This window comes from Drosophila kikkawai, chromosome 2R (assembly GCF_030179895.1).
Source record: "Drosophila kikkawai strain 14028-0561.14 chromosome 2R, DkikHiC1v2, whole genome shotgun sequence".
Classification (NCBI taxonomy): domain Eukaryota; kingdom Metazoa; phylum Arthropoda; class Insecta; order Diptera; family Drosophilidae; genus Drosophila; species Drosophila kikkawai.
In genome coordinates this window covers 11,698,286-11,720,662 of record NC_091729.1, presented here as the reverse complement: position 1 = coordinate 11,720,662, position 22,377 = coordinate 11,698,286, and the positions used below count along the sequence as shown (strand labels likewise).

Genomic DNA, 22,377 nt, shown 5'->3' with positions numbered 1-22,377 from the left:
AATTTAAGCAGATTTAGTAGCTGTTTATATTAATAATGTCGCTGCTTGAATCAGAATCAGCTGATTCGCGGCTAGTGGTTATGGTTTTGTTTGTAACGCACGGCCAAGTACAGTAGTCACTCGCCAAAGGCAACCTGGAGGGAAACCATTAATCCCTGGCTTAGTTTACCTGTAATTTCCTAGCGATTTACTACCTATTATTCAAGATATATCCCTATAGAAAATATAAAGAAAACCAGGCAAAAAGGACCTACAAACTTTTATGCCTAATTTAATCTAATAAGTTTTTAGTAGTCTCGATTTGATTAAAAAATTCCATAATGAGATTTAAATTACCGCCAGCGTGCGGTGGTGAGTGCAACTCAATTGAGCGCCACTCAGAGTCGCCCCACAATTGAGTGCGACATACTCACTTGGAGCGATGCTCGAAAGGTATAAAAGCGTCAGCCGGCCAGTGCACAGCCAACAGTTTCCTCCGGTTGACCACAGAGCGAGCAACAACATCTTCGAAAGAAACACCAAGACCAAATTCAGTATGAAGAACGCCATTGCCATCCTGCTGTGCGCCCTGCTGGGCCTGGTGAGTAGTTTTGAGGAGCAGAGTGAAAGCCTGAGGCTAACCTCCCATTTGATTTGCGATCACAGGCCTCCGCCGTCGAGTACAAGCTGCGCACTCCCGAGGATCTGCAGGCCGCCCGCAAGGAGTGCGGTGCCAGCAGCAAGGTGACCGAGGCGTTGATCGCCAAGTACAAGGCTCTGGAGTACCCTGATGATGAGATTACCCGCAACTACATCAAGTGCATCTTCATCAAGTTCGACCTGTTCGAGGACACCAAGGGCTTCAAGGTGGACAACCTGGTGTCGCAGCTGGGCCAGGGCAAGGAGGACAAGACCGCGCTGAAGGCCGACATCGAGAAGTGCGCCGACAAGAACGAGCAAAAGTCCCCTGCCAATGTCTGGGTCTACCGCGGCTTCAAGTGCTTCCTGACCAAGAACCTGCCCCTGGTCCAGGCCGCCGTCCAGAAGAACAACTAAGCACGCAGGCAGCACCCAGCACTTTCTACTCAATTCTAGAACCGCGACAGAAGAACATGCCATCGAAGGAGGGAACATTTTCCGCTCTGAATTGAAATAAAAACCATATAATAGTGCTTGAAAAGGAAGAGTGTTTCATTTATTTGGCTGCCACGCACATCATGAATAAGTTATTAGGCCTAGGTCCGCGACGACGAAGCTGGATCGGAGTACGGGATACCGGGCGGCGGACGTCCAGCATCATTATCATTCCCAAGAAAACCTTGTCCCGCCCAAAGGAAAGGCATTGAACGCTTGTTTAATTCGGATATATTTGTCATCTTTTCATTTCAGTAAAATGCAACTTCTCTTTTGTTTACTCTATATATTTTTTTAATATATAAATTCTGCACTTGCTTTTCTTTTCTTTTTTTTTTATATATATATGTTTTGTTGAATTTCTTCTTTTTCCAGCGTTCTTTCTGTCTTCTTTTGTATATATATTATTTTTTTATTATTATTTTCATCCTTCTTTTACTGAAGTTGCCATCTTTTAACTTCTTTTATTATGGATTTTGTTTCTTCTTTTCTTTTTCGTTTCTTTTTTATGTATATTTTTCTTTTTATTTTATATTTGAAAAATAAAATGTGTGAAAAGAGGGGTGTTTGGTGTATTGGGTGCTTCAAAAAACATTATAGCCAAGTCAAGATATATACGTTTTCCATGTTGATTTTTTAATATTTTTTTCGAGGTTTCTTTCTCTTTTTCGCCTTTTTACTTGCTGCAGATGCATTTTTTTTATATTGAAACGAAATATTTTTTCTGGCGCTTTCTCTTGTGACTTTTGTTTTCGCTTTTTTCTTTTTTTCTTATTTTCTGTTTTTTGTTTTATTTATTTAGCAAAGAAGTTTGGCAATGAAATAATGTTTTTTGAAATAATATTGTAAAAAAATCTGAAATCAAATATTTATTGGATTAAAGAAGAGTGTCGTTAAATCAAATAAAAGCTCTATTGGTCGTCCCCCAAGGCAATTTAGTAGTATGTTTTTTTTTTTAAATCAGTCAGTTTAAGTCTCATATAAAAAAAAATAGGTATGGTTCAAAATCCAAATATATTTAACGCAACACATGGTCCTTATTTAACGACCCATGTGGGCCTCTCTTTTAGCTTTAGTCAGTTAATATTAATATATCATTAAGGTGATCAGTTTTATATTTCTTTCTAGATTCCATTTACCCATTTGATTTCCTAAGAGAAAACGCTTAACGTAATCTCTCCACAACTCTCCATAGGTTATTATTGAAAGAGAGTTAGAAGTCTATGTGACTTGAGAAACTTTAAAAGAAGAGAAGAGAACTGAGATATAAGGTAGAGATTCGTTAAGGTAGAAAGCTGCATCAAAGTGTTATATATGATCCCTGATTTAAATGCATTTTATTTATAATAAATAATTCATTTTTATACTTAATTGTTCATTTTAATTACCCACTGTTTTTTACTAAAATGTTTGGTCTAAGGTATTGAAAGTCTCATAAAGAGAACCAGTATCCCAGAATTAATCCATATAGTTCTTTACCAAGCAAGTAAGCCACAAAAGCAGTCTCGTTCGTTAAAGTTCGTAGATGAGTTGAAGAAAATGAACAATACACTTACCTTACTACGGTTTTAATAAAACAATAATCAGTAGGGAGCATAGTAATTGGCGCGACCGCGGTAACCCCTTCTGAAACGAAAGACAGACCGGGATTAGCTTGGTCCAAGCGCAACCGGCGGGCGGTAGCCACTTACATTGCGCGTCGGGCGCCCCGGAAGGTGGAGTGACAGCACGACCCTCGGGAAACGCGGGCACCTCGGCCCCGGAAGCTGCCGCGGGCGAAGCGGTTTGTGGTGGAAAGGCCAGGGCGGTTGGTGCGCTTCGACATTACCTACAAGATGAACACAAAAAATACTTGTATGACACATTTATCGAAGACAAGGCAACCAAGCAAACGCACCTTGATTTGCCGACCCCGGAAAAGGGTCTCATTCATGGCCAAGGCTGTCTCGACGAACTCCTTCGATCCGAACTCGATGTACGCAAAGCCCTTGGGATGGCCGTCAGCCTTATTGCAGAGGATGGTGACGCGGTTGATGGTGCCACAGCCGTGGAAGTGGGCCTCCAACTCCTCGGCGGAGGCGCCATAGTCCACGTTGCCCACGTAGACAGAACGTGTGTCTATCTCCTGCTTCTCCTCGAGCGACAGCGGCACGGTGGCCAGGCCAGTGGTGGAGCCACCGGCCATCTGTTTGTCCACCTCAGACTGCATCTGCTTGATCTTCTCGGCCTCCTCCTCCATCTCCTTTACGCGCGCCTTGATGGCCTCCAGTTCGGGGTCGATCTGCATGTTGCCGTCGTCCTTGAAAGGGATTAGTAGTATCGGATAGATTAAGTACTGGCCAAAGGAACGCCCAAATCCAAATCCAAGCCAGACAAGGCGAAGCGACGCTTTGAAAATGGCGACTCTTTGTTGTATCTCGGTATCTCCCGCCGAAGCTTTGCCGGATGAGCTTTTCCAGGGAATTTGGTTGCTCGTGCTTTCGCAGGGCGGGAGCACCGAAACTGGTTTTTTGGCTCGCACTCTCTCCCTCAACTCACCTCGGTTTCTGCGGTAAGTTCGGCCTCCTGATCCCCGTTCGTCTCCTCCAGCGACTCCAGAAGCTGATCCTCATTCAGTGTGATATCTTCGTCAGCCATTGTTTTGTTTACGTTTAGTGGCGTTTACTAGTAAAGCTTGGTTTGGATGGCGCAAAAGCTCCCGGCGACAGTTAACTGCTCTCTGCCAAAGAGAGGGAGGGGGCGGAAAAAGAGAACAAAGAGAGTTAAAGGCTGAACGACCGAGAAAAAGAGCGAGTGGCCCGAGAGCGAATGCAAATGCGGTGAAATTCTTGGCACACTCAAAATGAACAAAAATTGACGTGGGAAAGTTGATTAACCTCGCCTGAACGTGGTTTTTCATTGTACACGGGATTTTACTTACGTTTAAGATATTTACGATACACGGGCTGCTGCTGCTGACGTTTTACTTCGCCCAAAATGGCCGCTGCACAGCGAAATTTTTGTGGACTTTAAACTGATGTTTCCCACTCTAAAGGCACCCAAATCGCAGCCTTCTCGTATCAATAAACACCTCGGATCTCTCTAGCACTCAATTCAAGTGTGTATTATGGTCTAATATTTACAAAATGGTCGAAGACACGTAAATTTTGCCACCGAAAACAGATTAATTTTCGCCTCGTTCCTAGAGATGACAGTTCGGTACAGTTTGTTGACAGTTTTTGGTATTTTTAGCGGGTGCATCTGGTTGGCAGCACTGGTTTGGGAACTCTGGTCCCACTGTCGGTGAAATTGACATTCAAAAGCCCTTCACTTGCCTTTCTTGTGAGGTTTTCGCTGGCGTTCCTTGGAAAATCTAGTTCTACCCGCCCCCGAGGCTACGATTCAAGGGTATTCAATTAGTCAATATAGCCCACACGACGCTCTTAATATAAAAGTGAACTTTTTTTTGTCCAGTCTGGCAGCACTAAAAAAGTAGCGCCTTTCGGTGTGACCAGCTGCCGTATATATAAGAAGTCGGGCGCATTAATCTCCTAAAATATAATAAAACAAATAATTTCAAATGAATGATTCCTCCGATTCGGAATACGAGGACGTAGAGTACTTGGTCTTCGCAGATTTCAAGAAATCCATCGAACCCAACGAGCTGAAGCACGAGGATGCGGCCATCAAGGTTATTGGGATCGAGAGCGATACTCCCATGGCTGAGGTGAATGGTCACATCTATAGGGGTCGCTACGAACACTCCGTGGGCACTAATTTGTTCTTTGAGAAGGACAAGCGGGAAGACAAGCCAGCCGGCGATCCTCTGTACGAGTCCGTGTGTCGCCAGCGGTACAAGTACGTTGATAAGTCTACCAAGGTGATATCCTTCGAGCGGACCTACATAGACAACTTGCAGCAGCTGCTGGCCGAAAAGTCGGCCAAGGCTGAAGAGGGCGAACAGGTGGGGCCTGAGCAGTCCCTTAAATTGAATATAACCTACAAGGAGGCGATAAACAAGTTCGGGGAGGATCCATAAGCGAGGTAAGGGACGTATATTAAAGGCAAATTACCATATTCAGCTAGATTTTTTTTTCAGCATGTTGGAGGGCTACTACTTGCCGACGGGTCCGCCCTTGCACCTAGGCAATTTCCTTGCCGAATACGAAAGAAAGCTATCCGGCGGCGACGGCGAATTGCCCTTCTTCCTTCAAGCCACTCCCGTGCTTATGGACGTCGGCGAGAGCTGCTCCTTGGATATGATCGACTCTCCAGAGGACAGCTCAGTCATCAACTTTCAACCCGGTGCCGACATCTATAGACCCGTGGTAACTCAGCCTCAGGAGGACCACCATGTGCCCAACACCTTTTCCGCTTTGAGCGAGCACAAGGCCAGGTCGAAGACAAATGCCTTCACCCGTACACCCTACTCCTACAAGATCAACCCGCTTATGTCGGAGGCCAACGATGTCGCGTTGAATGCCTACGAGCTGGAGATAAGTGTCCGTGTGTACCGGCCAGCTCGGGCCGCTCATCGGGGCTACAAGGTGGAGCTGCCTGTGTTCGCCCAGGAGTACCTCTGCCTGGGAAGCAACTACCTGACCGAGCTGCGGGACAAGATCAGTTGCATATGTTCGGGCAAGCGCTTTATAGACATCAGCCAAGACCCGGACGCGCCCTTGCCCGCCATCGACACAAATCCCGGTTACTTTTTCATTAACGATACCTTCTACAATGACATGCGGAACCCGAACAATTGCGACTACTCGGCGACGGTGATCCAGTGGGCAAGGAGTGCGCACGGGATGCAGGGCGACACGTTTAAGGTGCGACGTATGGAGGACACACGTTTTATCGACCTCACTGTGTCGCCTGGATCGCCGCTGCACTACCTGCACCACGGCAACTGCGAGCACCTGTTTGTCATTTCACAGATGGAGGTCCTAACGCCGCGCAGTAAACGCCCGGATCGCAGCCTGTATCCCTGCCCGCGCAGCTATAGCACCTTCAACCGCAGGACATGCTACATGTGCGGCGTCAACAGCTTTCACTTTATTGTCGAAAAGTCGTCGCGTCAGCTGCACGATCCCTCCTACCTGTGCCGAACCTGCTTCCTCAGTTTCTACTACGTAGACGGCCAGAAGGTAGGTCAGTTCAAGGCCTATCGCATCTACGATCACGATCCGGAGGAGCCTAAGGAAAACGAGGTGGCAGCGGATGATTGTTAACAGACTGATGTAAATAATGAACACTAAACTAGCGTTAAGTTCTTAATTTAGATAATTACATGAAAAACTTGACTTTTATTCGCAAACTCAATGAGTTTGAATTGATATTTTATTGTAAAATATTCATAGTTAGATTTAAATAAAATACACACATACATTGCAACAAGAGTAATTGGCATTGAGAACGGATTCATCGGTTGCCATAAAGCTGCCTAAGTTCCATGCAATCTAGATTGGCAAAGGGTTAGTGTTGTCCCAAGTTGGGAATACAAAAATGCAGACCGAACAATACTTTGTAGGCTTACGTCTAGCGTTAGTACATACACATATTATGCGGTAGTTCGATTTATACAAAAAGGATTTAGAGCATAGACTTGACCAAGACCAATGGAAAACAAACCAATAGACTAATTTTGGCCAATAACATAGTTATAGTTGTATAGTATAAATATCCTAGACGAGATACTAGTACTAGTGGGTACTTGGCAATACCATACAGTAAAAACCTGCACACTGGGCGTGCTTGTGGTGAGAGACAGTGCGTTTAGTTACTTGGGGCGTAGAAATGCATCGAACATCGAAAACATATTGCCAAACCGTCCAACAAATATATATATATATCATTACGAGTAACTGCAGGCTGTGATTCGCCCGGACATCTTTGGTGTACGTGCTTGCATTTGCGTTTCTTACTTCCGTGTTAAAGCTTTGACCAGCGGGCGCTAGCTCTGCCTAGCTCTGGAAGACCAGCTCCCGCTCCACCGACAAGTACTCCAGCATCTGGGCCGGGACGGGCAGCTGGGCCAGCTGCTCGCGCGACATCTGGCGCTGCAGGACGCGACGACAAAGGTCCTGCAGCTTGGGCATGTTGGCGTACCGGCTCAGCGGGTACTTAAGGATCACTGGGAACGGCGGCTGCATCTCGTTGGGCACCTTCACGAAGCAGACGAAGTTGTCGTTGGTGCAGCGGTGCAATATGTCGTCGATCATCTCCACTATTGACTCGTACTTTAGCTCCTCGAAGTGCCAAAAATCATCACGATACTCTAGCCTATAGTGCAGGGTCACATTTACAATGCGGAAGCTCAGCGTAAACTGGGAACCGCTCGTCTCCGAGTCGCGGACAAGGAACGATCCAGTGGGCTTGTCACTAAGCTGCCGCTGCGAGTCGCGCCTGGAGATCTCGCCCCAGTACCACACTTGGCTGAAAGCAAACAAAGAGCGTGAGTCATCAATCGCTGGCCAGTCAGAAAGCTGAGCTTACTTGAGCATCTCCGAGCAGGCCTTGTACATGACCTGGTTGGGTGAGTGGGCGTCATCGCGCTCCAGCCACTTCTTCCGGATGAAGCGCAAGTAGTCGTGCGTGAACGGCAACGTGGGCTCCATGCATATGGCCGGGGTAAGGAACTCATAGGTGGCATCCGTGGTCCCGCCATCGTCACAGTCGCCCATAGAGTGCCAATTGCGCAGGGAGCTGAGGCCCTGGCCCACCTTCCGGCGCAGTCTCGCGAACACATTTCGCTTCTCCCGCCGCCTGCGTAGGGTGCCCGTGGCCCCATTGCTGCAGCTGGCCATGGACGTGTCCCCCGCCTCAAGGACGCATACCTCGTTGTTGTTATTTTGGTGGCCTCCAGCTCCAGTGCTGGCGGATGCAGACAGCGCCGAGTCGGACTTCTTGCGCCTGGTCAGCGAGTGGAACCAGCCCTTCTTCTCCTTGTCCCTCTCCTTGCCCCTGTCCTTTGTGGAGTCTCCTCCGCCTCCGCCACCGCGCTCCTGGTTACGCTGGCTGCTGTGGGTTTGGCTTGGGTCGCCGTTGCTCATTGTGGAGTGGGATCGGAACGGAACGGCGTCCTCGTGGTGGTATCACATCATTGATCTAATTCGGAGCCATGATTAATGCCATAGAAATGGTGATAAGAATTATTTGTTTTTTTTTTTTGGAGTACACAAGAAGTGTGCAATCGTTATCGTTATCGTTGTCTGCAGAACGCTTTAGCTCATTTTTGGCAAGCGTTAGGACATTTTGGCGACTGGCTGCATGGCATCGAATGCATTTCAAATTAATTATTATTAGTGTTTTGTGGTCCCAAGTGTTGTCCATTGTCGTTTGTGAATATGGACAACTTCTCCATGAAGCTTGATTTGTCAAACTTTTTTAAGGATGAACGCCGACAGTCCCTAGTTTTTATTGATGCAAAGTGGCAAAACATCAAGGATGTGCAGGATCACATACAAAATCTGTTTAAATTGGTAAGTTGTTTGGGAAACATATGAAATATCGTATTTAATGTGTCTTTTGCAGAAGGATATTAACTTGCTAACAACTGATGGTTGCTTTCTGCCGCCGCGGGAAGCTATCCAAGTGCTTAAAGGAGCCCCGGGACTCAAGTAGGCGCATTTTCTCTGGTTCTCTAAAACTGTAACTCATCATTATCTTGGTCAACGCAGGGCTTTTAGATTCAGTGCTCCGGAGGAGAATGACTTCGCCAGCCCGGCTCCAGTGACCAAAACCAGCAAAAAACGCAAGTACACTTCAGCAGAGGATGAAGTCGAGCCGCCCAGCTCCACTCCAAGCCGCCCGTCGAAGCGTTCCAAAAAGAAGAGCTCGAAAGTGCCAGAGATTCCGGCAGTGACATCTCCAGAACTGAGCATTAGAGCCTTTGAGTTCCCGCTGAGAAGTTCACAAAACAGCACTAAATATGAGAAATCAAACGAGGAAGCATCAGCATCTTCGGTTTCTGGTCGTACCAGCTCCAAATCCAGTCGCACATTGCAAAATAAATCGGTAGTGGCGGCGGTTTCTGATCGTCCCAGCACCAAGTCCAGTCGCACATTGATAAATAAATCGGTAGAGGCGGCAGCGGAGGATCACAAGACCCTAGAAGAGGAACCTGCTCCGCAAAATGAGGTCCTAGCTCCTCCGCCCATCGTGTTCCGCTGCCCGCTCATGGAGCTAGACTCCAACACTGCACGCACTTTCGAACTTCCAGCTAAGAAGAACAACGTTGTTATAATTGAGAATATTGAAATTAAGGCGCCCAACGGATTTCATTTGGAACCGGTGGCCACAAAGAAGCCTGAGGCGACAACAGCCGATGTGGACATTGAAGGGGAGCCACAGCTTGCGGATGAAGAAGCATCTGAGCTTTTAAAGGCAGAGCCAAAAGCGGATAGTAACCATAAACAGGATGAGGAGCCGGAAGAAACTGTCGATGTCACCAATGTTACTAAAGCGGAAACACCTGAAATTGAGGAGAAAGTTGAACCAAAGGACATTTTACCATCTTCTGTTGTCCCTCCTCCCCCGGCTCGCTTTTGTGCGCAGAGTTTGTCTTCCGATTCCGACGACGACGATGTTATGGTCTTGGATGACACCAATGCGGACGACTCCGACTCCGATGTGCAGGCAGTGGCTCCCACTGAAGGTAAGTCCCAGTCTCAGCTGCACATGAGCGAAATACGAATTGTTGTTCTTACAGAACAGAAAAAGTCACGCTCGTCGAACATTATTCGCGACATGATGCAGAGCTCAGTACCCTTGGACGACTTGCCGAATCGGGGCGATTCTATAATCTTCAAACTGTTAAAGGTCAAGGGGAATCCAGGCTTAGGATTCACCGATTTTATAGCTGGCATCTGCAACTACGTCAACCGCCGCACCAAAGTCATCACACTGGAAATCATTTGTAAGACAGCCGAATAATTGTAGTCCTTAAAGTCTCTCTTTAATTTGTATCTTCAGCCTACCCATCGGAGTTCAAGCGCATCCTGAGCCAATACTCAAGCAGCCTGGACGATTCCGGTGACGAGGTCAAATGCCTAAATGTCAACATCAAGGATCTGAGGGAAACAAGGACTATCGTAGACACAATCGAGTGATTTGGCGTACATTATTGTTTGTTCTATTTCCAGGGGTTCGTAGTTATTTATAATTATGTATAATATATATAAAAAATGAAACAACATTGAAATGTACGCTTGTGTGGGTACCCCTACTTGATGTGCTTCTTGATCTCGTTCAGCAAGTCATCGGCCTCCTCGCCAGTCTTCACGCGGAGCAGTATCGTGGCCTTTGTCTCCTCGGGCGTGGGCATCCACACCATTAAAACGTTGTTTTTGCCCTGTCGATTGCAGGGCATCCCGTCGCTCAATATGAGGTTGATCAAGATATTACCCAGATTTGTGTCCGCCCGCACCACCAGCTGTGTCTTCTCCGAGTCTATGATTGGCTTCAAGTACAGTGTGCCAATGCCGCGGTCAACGTATTCGGAGTCCTTTTTTATATACACCTTGCAGCGCTTTGAATATATGGCATCATCCTCTTTGACCTGTTCAAGGGATAAGACAAGTTAGTTAACGATTAAGTAGCAAGCCTTAGAAGTCTATTTACCTGCTTGAACTCCACCTTTGGCGGCTTGTCTTCATCCTCCTGAGCCTCTTCGTCGACAACAGCCTCTGCTGCTGAAACTGGTGGCTTGATGTTGCCAAAGGAGAAGGGCGTAGAACCGGAACTGAAAGAAAATCCCGATGGAGCACCAGCTCCAGCTGCTTCGGCTGGCTTGCCAAAGCCCGAGAATTTCGAACAACCTGGCTTCTCTTCATTGTTGCTCTTTAGTCCAAAGCTAAAGCCATTTGTTTTCGGAGGCGAGACCACGGGCTCATCGTTTTTGGTGGCAAATGAAAAGTCATTCTTTTTAGCGGTAAACAAGGTTTCGCTCTTCTTAGAGCTACTCTCTGTGGGCAGGAAATTGAATAGGGCCCCGGGTTTCGGGACATCTTCCGTGGCCTTAGCCTCGCTGGCTGGCTTGGAAGAAAAACCAAAGATGCTGGTTGCGGCGGGAGCTGGGGGATTGGCGGCTGTCGACGGTGAAACGCTGGATGCGGTCGTGCCGAAGGAGAACATGGGCGTGGTGGATGTGGTAGTCGTCCCACCACTGGTTACTGTGCAGTTCGCCGTCTTGGCGAACGGCGATGTGGTGCCGCCGATAGGAGCGCTGGGCTTGCCTAAGGAAAATGTGGCAGTTGGCTTGGTTGCGGGCGAGGCGCTGGAAGCAGCAACAGATGGCAACGGCACAACAGGTTCCGAAGGTGTGTCCTTCAGCTTCTTCAGGTGCTCCGCGTAGCCCTCAAATACTGGGGTCAGAATGCAGTACACGCTCTTTTTCAATTCCTCCTGAAGAAACTTTAAGATGGACTTGTTCAACTCGGCCACGGCCTCGTGGTACTGGGATTCGCTGTTGCTAGAACTCGACGCGACGACGTTGGCGGTGGCGCTTCCCGACTTGGTGCTGGAAGGTGACGACTTGGCTACGGACGACAAGGACTCGCTACTCTCTTTCTTGGTGTTTGATATGGTGCCGAAAATGGAAGTCGTTGGCTTGGCGGCATCGGTGGTCGTAGCAATGCTGCTGCTGCTGCCAAAAATGTTTGTGGCCGGCTTGTCGCTCGCAGGCGAACTGAACGAAAACATGGGCTTGGCGGCCGCACTGGTGGTGGTGGTGGCCGTAGTAGTGGCTTTAGGTGCCGACAGATTGTCTAGGAAGGAGAAGGGCGATTTCGCGCCACCTATTGTATTCGCTTTGCCGAAACCTGAAAGAGGTTCATTTGTTAATACAAACTCACAGCACTGTAAACGCGGTTGAGCTCACCTGAGAATCCGCTGAACACGCTCTTCGCCTCAGCCGGGGCGTCCGCGGTGCCGGCGGTGGGTCCGCCGGTAACCATGCGGCGGGCCGCCTTCTTGATATTGCGTGTCTTGAGCACATCCTCGGGGGCCTGGCGGAAAACACCGCGCTCCTCGGGCTCCTCCTCTTGGTCCCAGTTGTCGTGGTTCAGGTTCGTGGTGGCCTGCCGCTTGCCAGCCATTTTATTCCAATCTTAGATTAAATTGCCAATGCCAGAAAATGCTGGGAAATGCACACCGCGTTTCTGCTCGATAAACACAGTATTTTCAGCGCAGCTATGAGCAGGCGCTATCGATAGACGGCTGCGCCCCGATAGGCCAGCGATTGCAATAGCCAGGGCTATCGATAAAGCAACAACAATCACACTGTACAACGAGAGAGACGCCAGCAGCACAAAATCGCAATAAAGCAAAAAGCATTAAATCACATCTACGGCTGGGTCGACCATGTTTAGTGCCGCGAATCCGCGTCCGAGTGCCTGCTCCAGAACCTGCCAGGTGGCTAGCTGTTAATGGCCCCGCCGCCCGGCCACTGCGCACTTCCCTTTGCCAGCGTTAATTGCGCTGCTCGCAGTACCAGCAAAAGCTGAAAAACCCCAAATCGCGAGAGGATGAGAACGCCAGTGCGTGGATATATGTTTGCGGATTGCAGTAGTTCCAGGGAAAGTGCTAGTGGCGACAATAACAATCACAATCCGGAGTGAATAATCGCGCAGAGACACGTATAGTGCAGAGGCGTTATCCTTGTTTCGTTTCTACTCGCTATCCCGCTCTACCTCTCCCACCACTCGCTCCTTGCCACGGCCTTGGGCGTGAGTTGGTGTGTGTCAGTGTCGCGTGTGTGTGTGTGTGAGTGTCTGTGTCCGTGAGTTAAGATTCGTATCCTGAGCAAAAATGCCGCCATCCCTGATAGCCGTGTCCGAGTTCGTGGAGGAGACGCGCTCCGATTACAGCTCGCCCACCACCTCCACCTTTGCCTCCCGGATGCCCGATTGCCGCTACACCGTTGGCGTGCTAGAAGAGGTGAGCTGGAGAGCCTTGAGGCTCGGTGTACTTTGTTCTCAATGTCCCTCAGGTAGCCCAGCGTTTCCCTTTATCCCCTGGCAGCCATCTCTCTGGGTTCGCAAATCAAAACAAAAGTTCAAGGTGGCCCCGATAAACAATTCACGGAATAAGCAGGTGTGTTCTGGGATTAGGAATCAGCCTTAGCCAGAATTAGAACGATTTCGTGTCGAATTCTTCAAGGGATTTTGAGAATCAATCTAGGAGAATCAATCAGCCATAAACGATGGAAATAGTTTCTTGAAGTATTTTTGGAGCCAGTTCCAAGATTCACAATCATAGAAAGCGGAAAGAATTGATATATTTGGTAATTTGTTAAAGCGTGAAAATAAATGAACCCATTTAATCAACCCATTTAAGCACCATTCTTGGGAAAAGCAACTTTATCTTGAATTATATTTGGATAAATGAGTTGATAAGCCATCGAGACATTTCAACTATATGACTATGGTATCTGATATCACAAGAAGTTTTGTATGGATACATTGTGCATACAATAATAATTATAATTATACAGTTTCATATCGAATAATTTTGATACAATTTTCCCTGTTGAATGTTTAAAAATATTTTAAAATGCATCTTAGGTTTTATAAACCCTATGTACTGCGTAGAAAACAGTTCAAACCCGAAATCGAATTCCAAGAAATTCCGTGAAAGTGAAAACCGGAGCATGACCATACGGTTTGGCCGTGCAATGCTGCAGCAAACGTGGTAGACGTAGACGACGCCCCCAGCAAAACGATGATGATTTTTATTTGCACAGGGGAAGGCAGGAAGGGAGCGAAATGATTTGTAAATTGGCTCGGCGCCAAAATGAGCCACCGCCTGTTATTATGACGCTCTCGCTCTCCCACTCGGCCACCAGCTGGCCCCTCTCTTTCTCTCGAGAACCGCCTGCAAGGTGGTTTTTCTCGGTTCCACAGAAATAGTTTGATGAAAATGCAAAGTGCATTCCTGGCTAAATCAATGCAGATGGGAGCGGGCGGGCACAGCAGAATAGGAGAGTCGGAGTGGGAGTGGTTGTTGCCACACGAGCATGCTGCAATTTCTATATTTAGTCGGAGCAGCTGACGGAGCCTGTCTCTATATAGAATCATAGCTCCCGCTCCCTCTGATAAAGAAAAGCATTCAACGCATATATGTATGTACATACGTTCATATATGCGGCCGGAAAAGGCCTTTGATAAGAAAAGCAAGAGCGAGCCAAGGCGAGGGCGTTGCGAGAGCTATTCCCGGCTGCTTAGCCAGGCACTTGGTCTGTGGAGCCGGAGCAGAACTCATCAACCGTTTTGTCACTACAATTTCCCCCTTGAGTGGCCCGATTCCGAGACTGGCTGGCATTATGCAATGCGTATATGTATACGTATGCTCCAATTCCCCCGGCAAATGCAGCTCCCGACTAAACAAAATTAGACTTAGATTTATTGGAACCAAGAGGCGTTCGTCGTCGCGTCATTCCAACTTCTCCGAAACAGAGGGCCGCGGTGCGCCGCCTTCTTGGACACACCACAGCATTTAATATTTAATTTCGCTGATGGATTTTTGGTGTAGCCCGGGCGGACTGCCGGTGACCTCCATTCCGCCAGTTATATGAGTTTTATTTCTTTTTTTTCGGCCTATCTCTCCCATTGCGTGTTTATTATATTGGGAGCAACTGTAAAACTGTCTAAAACGAAGTTTAATTCGGTTCAGCTCCGAGTTTCTCTGTATTTTTCATTCATTTAGCCGACTCACTAACAAAATGCTGCGGTTTCAGCCTTCTTCTGGGGCTTTGACTTGTTTAAAATTAGCATCTTTTGTTATCAAAACAGCGAAAAACTGGTCGAGAGAGGCAAGCCGGCTTCTCTTTGGCTTTTCTATACCCTTGCAGGGTATTATAGTTTTAGTCAGTAGATTGCAAAGCAGTAAAAATCCGTTTCCGACCCAATAAAGCTTATATATTCTTGAAAAGCTTATTTTTAAGTTGATGGGGTTACGTTAAAATTTTCAAAAATTGACCAAAAATTGCCTAACATTTTGATTTATTAAAATATTAAATTAGTTTTCTTTTCTTAACCTAGTAAAAACTAGCACTAAGAAGCTTTCCGAATTGAATTTGATGCGTTTTCAACTAAATTATGATATTTTATACTTTGGTTTGTCAAAATAATTCTCATATAAAGGTATGGATAAATTTCCATTAAATAAATTCAAAAATTTACGGATTTCTTAAAGGGTATTTTGACTTTATTAAGTGACCCCGTATGTATATATTTGATCAGAATAAAAAGGCCAATATTTCTAGCCATATCCGATCAATTTATTTGCCCCTTTTTTGTTAAAAAATTCGATAAGGGGTTAATCGTTAAAAGTTAAAAAAATTTACAAATATTTACCAACATTTTGATTTTTTTTATTTATAAATAAAAAGATTTTCGAACTGAAATTACCGCATTTTCGATCGATGCTATGGAAAACTGCAAGGGTATACAAATTTTGGCTTCCCGAAGCTAGTTTCCTTTCTTGATTGTTTGTGTTTTTGTTCTAGGCGTGCGTTGTTAGCATTCCCAGTAATTTACAGCTCCTAATCTGCTCATGACTAATCTTCTAGAGCGGAGCGGAGTTCGCTTGTCCCCAGATGTTTGCCATTATCGCTGCGGATCGAATTGCAATAGCAAACAGTTGTGCTTTCCTGGAGAGCTGCCAGTACAATAAAATTTAATCTAATCGAAAGAAGTATTTATTGGCCAGTTGCTTGCGTGGAGTTCATATTACATATTGAGTCCATTTCCGTGTGATTCCCAGGCCATTTCTCGTATCCCTCGACGGCTAATTCAATTTTTCAAACAACAACGTTTTGAATTGAAGGCAATTGGGGAAAGTCAATGGGTCAATAATGGGGGGAACAAACTCAAACAAACTTCTGGAAACGGATTGAAATAATCATGTTTTATGGGGTTCCGTTTCGTCTAAACATTACAACTCTTTGTATATAAACCAATAATACTCGAAAAGAGGGGCGTGTTTCATGGGGAAACGTACTGGAAATCAGTATTTTTCGAGTCTTAATTGGTGCATGCGGCTGCATTTCAAATGGGGCAGCGGCTCGTTCTGTTATTAAGTTTAATAATAGAAGTGACCTTGTCGCACATTTTCAATTAGCCAGTGCCATAAAACGTGGGGGAATACACCGCCGGAGGGGGCACAAGGGTTCAAGAGGCGCACTGAATACCTAATGCCGTCGATATTGACGCTCACTCAATTTCTGAGTATTGTTCATTTGGCGCCCATCGGTGGCGTTTCCTTTATTATTTTTGTCTGCCCTTTTTTGGCCGAGCTTGGTCATGTACTGTGGCTGCTCCTTTGCAACTAGGAAGGTTAATTTTTAAAGATGACTCACAGGAAGAGCTGAAAACAAATGAAACATCAACTTAAAAGATAACTATTCTCTTTTTGCAGCGCTTGGAGTTCGATCGGGAGGGTCTCACCAAGCTAAAAAAGGCGGTCAAGGCCATACACAACTCTGGGATAAGTGAGTACAGAGTCTGAGATAAAGCCTTGGTATGATTGCAAATCACCCTCTTATCTTTCAGCCCATGTGGACAATGAGATGTTCATGGTACGTTCCCTGGAGCGGCTGGGCGGCAAGGTTATCGAACAGGATGATCCGGACATTGGCGCCGCCATCCTCAAGTTCAGTGTGGTCACCAAGGAGCTGAGTGCCTTGATGAAGACTCTGGTAGATATCACTGGCTTGCTTCCAGCACTATCTCTGACCCATTTCGTGTTTCTGTTTACAGATGCAGAACATCAACAACATTGTTATGTTTCCGGTGGACTCCATGCTGAAGAGCGAGCTGCGCGGCGTCAAGGGCGATATGAAGCGCCCATTTGACAAAGCGGCCAAGGACTACGAGGCCAAGTTCATCAAGATCGAGAAGGAGAAGAAGGCCCAGGCCAAGGAGGCGGGCATGGTGCGTACGGAGATCGATGCCGCAGTGGTGGCCGACGAGATGGAAAAGGAGCGTCGTCTCTACCAGCTGCAGACCTGCGAGTATCTGCTCAAGTACAAGGACATCAAGACCAAGACGGGCATCGAGCTGCTGCAGCACTTTATCGAGTATTATCACGCGCTGAGCAAGTGAGTAGTGGACCCTGCCTACGTGGGGGATTGTATGCTGAATACTAATGAGACACCTGTGCTCTTCCCGTCCACAGCTATTTCAAAGATGGCCTACAGACAATCGAACACTTTGGCACTTATATCGGTGATCTGAGCGAGAAGCTGCACGAGATCAAGCAGAAGCAGGATGAGGATCGACGCAGTTTGTTGGACCTGCGATCCGTGCTGCGTAGCACTCCGGATTTCGAGCGGGTCGATAACGTACCGCCATCGGAGAACCGGGGCGGAGGAGCGGGCTACTCCCTCCACCAGTTGCAGGGCGACAAGCACCACGGCGTCACCCGGCAAGGCCATCTGCTCAAGAAGAGCGAGGGTAAGGTGCGCCGCGTGTGGCAAAAGCGACGCTGCCGGGTGACCAGCGACGGCTTTCTGGATATCTTCCATGCGGACGAGACCAAGCCGCCGACACGCGTCAATCTGCTAACCTGCCAGATCAAACCGGTGCCGGATGACAAGCGAGGCTTTGATCTAATTAGCTGTAAGTACTGACCCGCTGCGTCTTTCTTCCTCCAAGATCAACACTTTCCCGCCTTTCAGACAATCGTCCGTATCACTTTCAAGCAGAGGATGATGGCGACCAGAAGGCTTGGATGGCAGTGCTGGTCAACTGCAAGGAGAAGGCCCTGACCAAGGCCTTCCAGCATGCCAATCCCCAGATGAGCCCCAGCCTTGTGGAGCTGCAGAAGACGGTCATCCGCTACGTACAGCTGTTGCCGGGCAACGATCGCTGCTGCGACTGTGGATCCCGCAATGACGTCACGTGGATCAGCTTGAACTTTGGCATTCTCGTGTGCATTCAGTGCTCGGGCGTGCATCGCGACCTGGGCGTGCATCACTCGCGCATCCAGAGCCTCACGCTTGACAACCTGACTACGGCCAACCTGCTAATCGCTCGGGCCATGGGCAACAGCACGCTGAATGACATCATGGAGGCGAAGCTAGGAAGAGGCAAGCTCCAGCACGAGAGCAGCATGTAAGTTTTACCTTCTAGTTCCAGGCTGGACCTTCTGATGGGTTTGGTTGTATGTATTTCCAGGGAGGAACGGTACGACTTCATCCGCGCCAAGTATGTGGCCAAGCGCTATGTGATGCGGACCTGCTCCGATGACAACGATCTGCGCTGCGACCTGGAGCAGGCGGTGGTCAATGCGGACATGAGCCAGCTGCTGCAGGTGTGGGCCGAGGGAGCAGATCTCACCTGCTGTTTGCCCAGCTCGGATGCTGGAGAGACCGCCCTCCATTTGGCCGTGCTGCGCGAGATGGGCTCTACGCTGCATATTGTCGACTTTCTCATCCAGAATATGCCGCTCAAGGGTCTCAACAAGGCCACCAATCCGGCCGGCCTGCTGGATGTGACAGGGAAGAATACGGCGCTACACTTGTGCGCCCTTCACGATCGCCGCGAGTGCATGAAGCTGCTGCTACGCTCGGGGGCGGACTACGAGCTGAAGAACTCGCAGAACAAGACAGCGCTGGACATTGCCAAAGAAATGGGACACAATGGTTGCAGGGAGCTTGTAAGTTTTTCACTCCTCTCAGGGTGTATAAGCCATAATCAATTTGATTTCTTTGCCACAGATCGAGTGTGCCATAAAGCGGGAGAAGAGCGCCTTCGACCACATCAACACCGATTGGAATCTGCCCAACGAGGACGGTTCCACGGACTTTAGTGACGACGAAACTGTCATCGATGAGCGCGTAAGTAAAGCTTTTAATTCTTTTAAAATCCTAAAGCTGATTCCCGCTTTTCGTTTGCTTGCAGAAATCCCGTTCGCGTCCCCCCAGTTTTGCTGGCGGGGACTCGCCCGTTCTGCGCTCACGTTCCTCCACTTGCGACTCCATACAGTCCAGTTCTAGTCCAATCGCCAACTGTCCCAGCCGCCAGTTCACGCTGCCCTCTGGCCTGCCCAGCTACACACAGTCGGCTGGGACTTCGCCCAAGCAGCACATCAGCGTGGGCCAGTACCTGGGCAGTGCCAGCAATGTGGGCGGTGCCGGGAATGGCGGATCCAGTCCCAGTTCTGCCTCTAGCCAGAGCGTTCGGGCGGCGAGGAACAGCCTGAATATGCAGAGCGAGATGAGCAGTGGGCATGTGCCGGGCGGCGCCCGGAAATCCACGTCCACGGCCAATATGAACTCTCTGAAGAAGCGTACGGCGCCGGCACCCCCGCCCGGCACATTAGGCAGCGCCTCATCCAGCTCCTTTTATGGCACGTTGCCCCATCCGCCACGACACTCGCAGAACTTCGATGCCAGCGACATTCGCGCCATCAATCACAAGAATCAGTCGCTGGACGTGGCCTACGGCACCCTGCCGCATCTGCGCAGTGTGGAAGGCAGTCCGAGAGGAGGCGGAGGATACGGTTCGTATGGGGTGTCACAGGACCCGGGTGGATCGGGCAATGGGAGCAGCAATAGCCTCATGCCCGTCATGACCACCTTTGGCCATAAGCGTTCGCCCAGCGGCGAGTCGCTCAACAGGAATATCCATTTGGCTGGGGCAAAACTGGTCCTGCCGCCCACCGGGGAGCTGCCAACGCTAAAGCACGTGGACAAATCGGCCTTGACGCGGCCAAAGATTCCACCGCCAGGACCGCCATCAGGTTGGTATTTTGGTATTACCTTTTCAGCGAGTTGTAGGACTTACCTTTTCTCCCCCGCAGAACGTGAAATTTCCAACGGCCAATCGAACGAGAGCATCAGCTCTATGGACGAGGGTCCGGTGGCGCCTCCTCGCAAGGTAAGTTCTGACGAAATTCCTAAGTAGTGGGTGATTTTCCAAAGACCTATAGCTCAAAAACCCGTGTACCTCTTTCTGTATTTGATCTGTGATCCATCCGCACTTGGATTGCACAAACAAAAACAAACCATATGCAGCGCAAGCAACACAACGCACTGAGATGCCAGTCCAGCGAGGAGACGGTAAATGGCAAGCACCATCGCTCATTTGCACTTTTATTCTTTGACCAGCGAACAATTGAAGCCAGGGACCGTAATCATTATAAGGGAAAAGATACAAATCCATTTTTAATGATTAAAAATAATCATTAAAATAAAAAAAATCTTGAAAGATCGTCTAAATTCTTCTATAATTCTTTTTTTATGCGGCTTTTGGTTAATTTTGTTGCTTAAAAAATACATTGGTAGTCATTATTTACGGTCCCTGATTGAAACATATTCTCGTTGTGGCCGTTTCTGCTGTTGCTGTTGTTTCTCTACTAAGTGTCTCGTTTTGTGCATCTCTCTGCAAAGCTCTAACCCCATAACCCATGCGCCCGTGCCCATACTCACCAACTGTTCTCTATATTTCTTTGTGTGTTTATCTGAGTTTTTACTGACTTAATTCAAATATAGTTCTGTATGACTAATGCTTATGTCTTGCCACATCCTTGCAGTTAATTAATCAGTCTGCCAATTTTACTGACTACGAGTCCTGGCATACGGACATGGACAGCTCTGGGGGCGGTCTGGATCATTCCGCCGAGTCGAATGTGTCATCGAGTGACAACGATCGGCTTAATTCATCGCCAGACAATCCCTCGAAGACGGGAGGCGGCGGTTCAGGACTAGGCGGGAAATTCCATTATGTAAGTGGAAGTTCGGGCAATCCCTACTTGGGGGAGTACCTAGTTCTAATCGCAAAACTTTCTTAATCTTTTAAGAATGGCCAGCGACGATGCCGAGCTCTGTACGACTGCGTCGCGGACAACGATGACGAGCTGGAGTTCAAGGAGGGTGAGATCCTGATCGTGCTGAATGAGCGCACGGACGACGACAACTGGATGGAGGGCACTATCGAGGGCCAGCCGTCGAGAAGGGGCATGTTTCCCGTCAGCTTCGTCCACATGCTGCCCGACTAATCGGCGTTCTGCTGGCCAAGCGTGATTGTATATAGATATATATATATATATATTGATGTGTGTGAGGTGTATGCGTCTTTTTAAACTCTAATGATACATAAGACAAGTTTTTTTATTTATTATATTTTATCACAAAGCGTGCGACTATTTATATTTGCTTTGCCCAAGACTAAATATGTAAACATGTCTCAAGAGAGGAGTCATCTTACTCACTCGTATTTCAATTCCCTGATCTTGTTGTGTTAAGCTTTAAAACATGTCCTGCAAATGCTGTAAAATCTAACCTTATCTTAGCCCGAAACACGCTGTGCGCAAAAGTTACTCATTGTCAAAGGGGAGTGGAGTTGAAATGATTTGTATTGTATGCTTAAACTACATATATGCTGCCATATATACCGATACTAACGAAACTATCCACTGGAGGAGGCCCGACTTGGCTTACACATACTCGTACACAAGGATTCTAAATGTGTTGTTGATGGGGGAGGAGGGATTATTGACGGGAAAGTTTATAAAACAAACGTTAAGAGAGAATAAGAAATTATCCAAAAGCTAAACTAACCTTATAGCGAACCCAATGCTTATATATGTATACCAAGAGATTTGAGCGTAATTTGGCGAAAAGGCAACCATATAAGCCCCCTTTGTACCTAGAAGTTGTTACCGATTAAGAAGTACCCAATATATAAAAGGATATTAATATATTACAAATTATAGCGCTGTCAAAGAACAAACCAAGGTATCATCTACTATATAGATTCTAGACTTGTTTTGACCACACACACATACATATGATCGTTTTTTAAAAAGAAACCTACCTACACTGTACATAATAATTTTCGTAAGACACAAACCACAACTTTTTCTTTTCAAACACACACACACATATTTTGTACACACGTTTCAGTATTTATTTAGCAAAACCTTAAAACTTATTGATATTATATTTAAGTCAAAAATAAAAGGAAGAACATAACGCTTAATAAATATACACATATATAAGGTTGTGTTTTTACCAAAAATACAAGAGCTTATTTTAATTGTGGTATTACATGGATTGAATTAAAATATCTAATGAGTCTGGGTTAAGATTTAGGGGTTCTGCTGCCTCAGGAGGTGTCTCAGTAGCCTTGTCAATATTTTTCGGTTTCAGTTTTGTGAACTTTTTGAGTATCTCTGCATATTCCGCGAATACAGCGTACGAATCCCTCTGCAGAACAGTGTCCCCGGCAAGGTTGGAGGCCAGCAGCTTGGCCAGGTTCTTGTAGTCACGATTTGAGCGTAATT

At 47.3% G+C, this 22,377-nt stretch overlaps 8 protein-coding genes across 12 annotated transcripts; 5 read left to right on the top strand and 3 right to left on the bottom strand.

Moving 5' to 3' along the window:
• The first annotated feature begins 426 nt into the window (after positions 1–426).
• Positions 427–1,159, top strand: Obp44a (Odorant-binding protein 44a). The gene is made up of 2 exons (XM_017171491.2): positions 427–580; positions 646–1,159. Exons 1-2 carry the CDS (start codon positions 536–538, stop codon positions 1,033–1,035), a joined length of 435 nt encoding a protein of 144 aa, XP_017026980.1. The 5' UTR covers positions 427–535; the 3' UTR covers positions 1,036–1,159.
• Positions 1,160–1,328: 169 nt separating this feature from the next.
• On the bottom strand, positions 1,329–4,295 carry Pabp2 (poly(A) binding protein nuclear 1). 2 transcript variants are annotated; one of them, XM_070284022.1, is made up of 6 exons: positions 4,034–4,295; positions 3,652–3,832; positions 3,011–3,412; positions 2,805–2,941; positions 2,670–2,739; positions 1,329–1,968 (listed from the first exon to the last, which is right to left on the bottom strand). In XM_070284022.1, exons 2-5 carry the CDS (start codon positions 3,748–3,750, stop codon positions 2,697–2,699), a joined length of 681 nt encoding a protein of 226 aa, XP_070140123.1. In that variant the 5' UTR covers positions 3,751–3,832; positions 4,034–4,295; the 3' UTR covers positions 1,329–1,968; positions 2,670–2,696. The 2 variants fall into 2 exon arrangements, with proteins under 2 accessions (XP_070140123.1, XP_017027203.1); XM_017171714.3 differs by having other exon boundaries at positions 2,670–2,736; positions 4,034–4,293.
• Positions 4,296–4,389: 94 nt separating this feature from the next.
• LOC108078112 (general transcription factor 3C polypeptide 6) lies at positions 4,390–5,131 on the top strand. Its single transcript, XM_070284024.1, has 2 exons — positions 4,390–4,500; positions 4,567–5,131. The coding sequence occupies exon 2, from the start codon at positions 4,673–4,675 to the stop codon at positions 5,129–5,131; it is 459 nt and encodes a 152-aa protein (XP_070140125.1). The 5' UTR covers positions 4,390–4,500; positions 4,567–4,672.
• Positions 5,001–6,398, top strand: Pbp49 (proximal sequence element A Pbp49). Its single transcript, XM_017171712.2, has 2 exons — positions 5,001–5,136; positions 5,179–6,398. Exon 2 carries the CDS (start codon positions 5,193–5,195, stop codon positions 6,318–6,320), a length of 1,128 nt encoding a protein of 375 aa, XP_017027201.1. The 5' UTR covers positions 5,001–5,136; positions 5,179–5,192; the 3' UTR covers positions 6,321–6,398.
• Positions 6,399–6,451: 53 nt separating this feature from the next.
• On the bottom strand, positions 6,452–8,272 carry Socs44A (Suppressor of Cytokine Signaling at 44A). Its single transcript, XM_017171713.3, has 2 exons — positions 7,585–8,272; positions 6,452–7,524 (listed from the first exon to the last, which is right to left on the bottom strand). Exons 1-2 carry the CDS (start codon positions 8,139–8,141, stop codon positions 7,053–7,055), a joined length of 1,029 nt encoding a protein of 342 aa, XP_017027202.1. The 5' UTR covers positions 8,142–8,272; the 3' UTR covers positions 6,452–7,052.
• A 59-nt stretch (positions 8,273–8,331) lies between these two features.
• On the top strand, positions 8,332–10,285 carry coil (coilin). Its single transcript, XM_017171711.3, has 5 exons — positions 8,332–8,570; positions 8,623–8,708; positions 8,769–9,745; positions 9,800–10,006; positions 10,063–10,285. The coding sequence occupies exons 1-5, from the start codon at positions 8,436–8,438 to the stop codon at positions 10,197–10,199; spliced, it is 1,542 nt and encodes a 513-aa protein (XP_017027200.1). The 5' UTR covers positions 8,332–8,435; the 3' UTR covers positions 10,200–10,285.
• Positions 10,197–12,259, bottom strand: Nup50 (nuclear pore complex protein Nup50). The gene is made up of 3 exons (XM_017171710.3): positions 11,969–12,259; positions 10,711–11,909; positions 10,197–10,648 (listed from the first exon to the last, which is right to left on the bottom strand). Exons 1-3 carry the CDS (start codon positions 12,183–12,185, stop codon positions 10,313–10,315), a joined length of 1,752 nt encoding a protein of 583 aa, XP_017027199.1. The 5' UTR covers positions 12,186–12,259; the 3' UTR covers positions 10,197–10,312.
• A 105-nt stretch (positions 12,260–12,364) lies between these two features.
• On the top strand, positions 12,365–22,117 carry Asap (ArfGAP domain of ASAP). Of its 4 annotated transcripts, none has more exons than XM_017171707.3 (13): positions 12,365–13,026; positions 16,507–16,579; positions 16,641–16,786; positions 16,848–17,188; positions 17,266–17,708; positions 17,768–18,203; positions 18,267–18,747; positions 18,809–18,928; positions 19,077–19,833; positions 19,894–19,970; positions 20,108–20,152; positions 20,626–20,817; positions 20,893–22,117. In XM_017171707.3, exons 1-13 carry the CDS (start codon positions 12,898–12,900, stop codon positions 21,088–21,090), a joined length of 3,438 nt encoding a protein of 1,145 aa, XP_017027196.1. In that variant the 5' UTR covers positions 12,365–12,897; the 3' UTR covers positions 21,091–22,117. The 4 variants fall into 4 exon arrangements, with proteins under 4 accessions (XP_017027196.1, XP_017027194.1, XP_017027197.1 ...); XM_017171705.3 differs by having other exon boundaries at positions 12,366–13,026; positions 18,993–19,833; XM_017171708.3 differs by lacking the exon at positions 20,108–20,152 and having other exon boundaries at positions 12,366–13,026.
• Positions 22,118–22,377: the final 260 nt, after the last annotated feature.